Consider the following 5,339-nt stretch of genomic DNA (forward strand, 5'->3'; position numbering starts at 1 on the left):
GTTACACATTTGTGGGCTTATAACTTGGCTTCTGAATGCCCTAGAGAGATCAGGTTTATTTTAGTGTACTCCAATCAACAGCCCCTACAACCACAAAAAGGAATGGAGTCATTAGCACTTATGGTTTTTAAATGGCACCCAGTTTTATGTTGCACGAAGCACAATTTCACATCATTCTGGGTTCTTTTGTGTGAAAACAAGGTCCAATCAGGCTGAAACGTTACAAGAAGGTAGAATCTATTGAGTTGTAAGTGATCTGAACGTTTCATGATGATCGCATATTTCTATAGAGTGTCAAACCATGTCCCAAAGGTCATCGGATCTGGTGTCACTTTAAAGAAGTAGTCCAGTTACACATTTGTGGGCTTATAACTTGGCTTCTGAATATCCTAGAGAGGTCAAGTTTGTTTTAGATTACTCCAATCAACAGCCCCTATTACCTCAAAAAGGAATGGAGTCATTAGCACTTATGGTTTTTAAATGGCACCCAGAATTATGTTGCACGAAGCACAATTTCACATCATTCTGGGTCCATTTGTGTGAAAACAAGGTCCAATCAGGCTGAAACGTTACAGGAAGGTAGAATCTATTGAGTTGTAAGTGATCTGAACATTTCATGATGATAGCACTTTCCTAAGGGGGTCAAACCATGTCCCAAAGGTCACCGGATCTGGTGTCACTTTAAAGAAGTAGTCCAGTTACACATTTGTGGGCTTATAACTTGGCTTCTGAATGTCCTAGAGAGATCAGATTTGTTTTAGTGTACTCCAATCAACAGCCCCTACAACCACAAATAGGAATGGAGTCATTAGCACTTATGGTTTGTAAATGGCACCCAGAATTATGTTGCACGAAGCACAATTTCACATCATTCTGGGTCCATTTGTGTGAGAACAAGGTCCAATCAGGATGAAACATTACAAGAAGGTAGAATCTATTGAGTTGTAAGTGATCTGAACGTTTCATGATGATCGCACATTCCTATAGGGGGTCAAACCATGTCCCAAAGGTCACCGGGCCTGGTGTCACTTTAAAGAAGTAGTCCAGTTACACCTTTGTGGGCTTACAACTTGGCTTCTGAATATCCTAAAGAGGTCAGGTTTGTTTTAGAGTACTCCAATTAAGAGCCCCCATTACCCCAAAAAGGAATGGAGTCATTAGCACTTATGGTTTTTAAATGGCACCCAGAATTATGTTGCACAAAGCACAATTTCACATCATTCTGGGTTCATTTGTGTGAAAACAAGGTCCAATCAGGCGGAAACATTACAGGAAGGTAGAATCTATTGAGTTGTAAGTGATCTGAACGTTTCATGATGATAGCACTTTCCTAAGGGGGTCAAACCATGTCCCAAAGGTCACCGGATCTGGTGTCAATTTAAATAAGTAGTCCAGTTACACATTTGTGGGCTCATAACTTGGCTTCTGAATGTCCTAGATTGATCAGGTTTGTTTCAGAGTACTCCAATCAACAGCCCCTACAACCACAAAAAGGAATGGAGTCATTAGCACTTATGGTTTTTAACCCTTGTATTATGTTGAAAAAAAATCTCATTGGTTATGTTGCGGGTCATTTTGACCCGCCCTGTCTAAATTCACTTAGAACTGTAAAAAAAAACTGCAATAAAACAGGAACTTTATTTTCCATTAGAAAAAACATTTAAAACACAGACACACAATAAAGTTTGAATATCCAGAACTATTTGTAAGAACTAGTTAGTAAAAGTTTTCCTTCTTTACAAACACTTTTATTTTTCTCAGATTTTCAATGTTCAACATTTTCAGTGTTGTCCACATGATGGACAGAGTGTAACTGTGTGCTTTCTGCAAATGCACTTCTTGCACTTCTCACAAACGGTGCTTGTTTTAATGTCTTATTGTGAGGGACAGACCTGGCATCTTTTTCATTTCTTTGCACCTGTATCCACTGGATTCATTGTACATTGGTCAGATGATGCAGACCTGACGTTTTCAATGATAGCTGCTGCTGCTGGGGATCGAGCTGGTCTGGCTCGCCTCTGGATCTCGGGGGTGACAAGACTTTTGCCCAGTTCTTCTAGGAAAAGCCGACGTCGGTACAGTTTGCCGACATTCCAATGTTGGTTGATTTCAGTCCACAGGACAAAGGCACTGTAAGCTGACACATCCACAATGTTGTAGAAAATCACCAAGGGCCAACGAGCTATTTTGCGCTGGCAGCTGTATGTTGCTGTGACTTTGTCAAGATTGTCTACTCCTCCTTTGGTGGAGTTGTAGTCCAGGATCATTTGTGGTTTTTTGTCTTCTCTTGTGCTCAGAGATGCATCTGTGTGCATTGTGCTCATGACAAGAACATTTTTGTTTTTCTTTGGGCAGTATGAAACAACTGTTGCTTTCTCGGTGAAAACAAATTTTGAGGAATGTGGAGGTCTTCCCTGCATCTTCAGAATTTCACTGGGAAGTTCTGGTTTATTTTTCCTGATTGTTCCCAACATTGTGAGCTTTCTTTTCTGAAGTTCATCTCCAAGCCAGTAGGATGTAAAGAAGTTGTCACAGGTGATGTTATGCCCTTGCAGCCCTTCACTCATCTGCAGCACCACACGCATCCCCTGATTCTTCTCAGATGCCTCTCCAGGTAGCTTTCCAGTGTACACCTGCATATTCCATGCATAGCTAGATTTAGCATCACAAGCTGCCCATATTTTGATGCCTTACTTGGCCGGCTTGTTGGGCATATACTGTCGGAAAGGACAGCGGCCCCTGAATGGAACAAGGCGCTCATCTACAGTCACATGGGGACCAGGGTTGTACAACAAAGGTAGAATCTCCACCCATTTATCCCATACATCTCTGATTGCAGCAAGTTTGTCTCTTTCACAGCGAATGGCTCTGGTTTCACGGTTGTCAAATCGGATCACACGAGATATCTTGTGAAATGTCTCAAGAGACATTGTTGCACGAAAGATCGGCCTTCCCTTCTCTTCATTCCATAGACTTGCAGTTGCTTCTCCCTTTGACCTGTACACTCCAGCTAATACCAGGATTCCAATATAAGCATGCAAGTCAGTCAGAGAGGTCAGGTTTAATTTAGAGTACTCCAATTAACAGCCCCCATTACCCCAAAAAGGAATGGAGTCATTAGCACTTATGGTTTGTAAATGGCACCCAGAATTATGTTGCACGAAGCACAATTTCACATCATTCTGGGTCCATTTGTGTGAAAACAAGGAGCGTCTTGACACAATGGGTCTGACTGAGGGCCTCCAGGAGAGAAGCCCAAGCAAGACGCGCCGCGAGGTGCGTCTTGCCACATGTCAGCACTCGGTCTGACTGAGCGCCTCCAGGAGAGAGGCCCAAGCAAGACGCACCCGGAGGAGCGTCTTGACACATGTCAACACTGGGGCTGACAGAGGGCCTCCAGGAGAGAGGCCCAAGCAAGACGCTCCCCAAGGAGTGTCTTGCCACATGTCAACAATGGGTCTGACTGAGCGCCTCCAGGAGAGAGGCCCAAGCAAGACGCGCCCCGAGGAGCGTCTTGCCACGTGTCAACACTGGGTCTCATTGAGGGCCTCCAGGAGAGAGGCCCAAGCAAGACGCGCCCCGAGGAGCGTCTTGCCACATGTCAACAATGGGTCTGACAGAGGGCCTCCAGGAGAGAGGCCCGAGCAATACGCACCCCGAGGAGCGTGTTGCCACATGTCACCACTGGGTCTGACTGAGCGCCTCCAGGAGAGAGGCCCAAGCAAGTCGCGCCCCGAGGAGCGTCTTGCCACGTGTCACCACTGGGTCTGATTGAGCGCCTCCAGGAGAGAGGCCCCAGCAAGACGCGCCCCGAGGAGCATCTTGCCTTATGTCAGCACTCGGTCTGACTGAGCGCCTCCAGGAGAGAGGCCCAAGCAAGACGCGCCCCGAGGAGCGTCTTGCCACATGTCAACAATGGGTCTGACAGAGGGCCTCCAGGAGAAAGGCCCAAGCAAGACGCGCCCCGAGGAGCATCTTGCCACATGTCACCTCTGGGTCTGACTGAGCGCCTCCAGGAGAGAGGCCCAAGCAAGACGCGCCCCGAGGAGCGTCTTGTCACATGTCAACACTGGGTCTGACTTAGCGCCTCCAGGAGAGAAGCCCCAGCAAGACGCGCCCCGAGGAGCGTCTTGCCACATGTCAGCACTCGGTCTGACTGAGCGCCTCCAGGAGAGAGGCCCAAGCAAGATGCGCCCCGAGGAGCGTCTTGCCACATGTAAACAATGGGTCTGACTGAGGGCCTCCAGGAGAGAAGCCCAAGCAAGACACGCCCCAAGGAGCGTCTTGCCACATGTCAGCACTCGGTCTGACTGAGCGCCTCCAGGAGAGAGGCCCAAGCAAGACGCGCCCCGAGGAGCGTCTTGCCACGTGTCAACACTGGGTCTGATTCAGGGCCTCCAGGAGAGAGGCCCAAGCAAGACGCGCCCCGAGGAGCGTCTTGCCACATGTCAACAATGGGTCTGACAGAGGGCCTCCAGGAGAGAGGCCCAAGCAATACGCGCCCCGAGGAGCGTGTTGCCACATGTCACCACTGGGTCTGACTGAGCACCTCCAGGAGAGAGGCCAAAGCAAGACGCGCCCCGAGGAGCATCTTGACACGTGTCAACACTGTGTCTGACTGAGCGCCTCCAGGAGAGAGGCCCAAGCAAGACGCGCCCCGAGGAGCGTCTTGCCACATGTCGACAATGGGTCTGACAGAGGGCCTCCAGGAGAGAGGCCCAAGCAATACGCGCCCCGAGGAGCGTGTTGCCACATGTCACCACTGGGTCTGACTGAGCGCCTCCAGGAGAGAGGCCCAAGCAAGACGCGCCCCGAGGAGCGTCTTGCCACATGTCAACACTTGGTCTGACTGAGCGCCTCCAGGAGAGAGTCCCAAGCAAGACGCGCCCCGAGGAGCGTCTTGCCACGTGTCAACACTGTGTCTGACTGAGCGTCTCCAGGAGAGAGGCCCAAGCAAGACGCGCCCCGAGGAGCGTCTTGCCACGTGTCACCACTGGGTCTGACTGAGCGCCTCCAGGAGAGAGGCCCAAGCAAGACGCGCCCCGAGGAGCGTCTTGCCACATGTCACCACTGGGTCTGATTGAGCACCTACAGGAGAGAGGGCCCAGCAAGACGCGCCCCGAGGAGCATCTTGCCTTATGTCAGCACTCGGTCTGAATGAGCGCCTCCAGGAGAGAGGCCCAAGCAAGACGCGCCCCGAGGAGCGTCTTGCCACATGTCAACAATGGGTCTGACAGAGGGCCTCCAGGAGAGAGGCCCAAGCAAGACGCGCCCCGAGGAGCATCTTGACACATGTCACCTCTGGGTCTGACCTAGCGCCTCCAGGAGAGAGGCCCAAG

General features: G+C 49.9%; 1 protein-coding gene across 1 annotated transcript; it reads right to left on the reverse strand.

Moving 5' to 3' along the window:
• Positions 1–1,637: 1,637 nt before the first annotated feature.
• LOC139070407 (piggyBac transposable element-derived protein 4-like) lies at positions 1,638–3,416 on the reverse strand. The gene has a single exon (XM_070552639.1). It carries the CDS (start codon positions 2,637–2,639, stop codon positions 1,905–1,907), a length of 735 nt encoding a protein of 244 aa, XP_070408740.1. The 5' UTR covers positions 2,640–3,416; the 3' UTR covers positions 1,638–1,904.
• Between the last annotated feature and the right edge of the window lie 1,923 nt (positions 3,417–5,339).

Source organism: Nothobranchius furzeri, chromosome 6 (assembly GCF_043380555.1).
Source record: "Nothobranchius furzeri strain GRZ-AD chromosome 6, NfurGRZ-RIMD1, whole genome shotgun sequence".
NCBI lineage: Eukaryota > Metazoa > Chordata > Actinopteri > Cyprinodontiformes > Nothobranchiidae > Nothobranchius > Nothobranchius furzeri.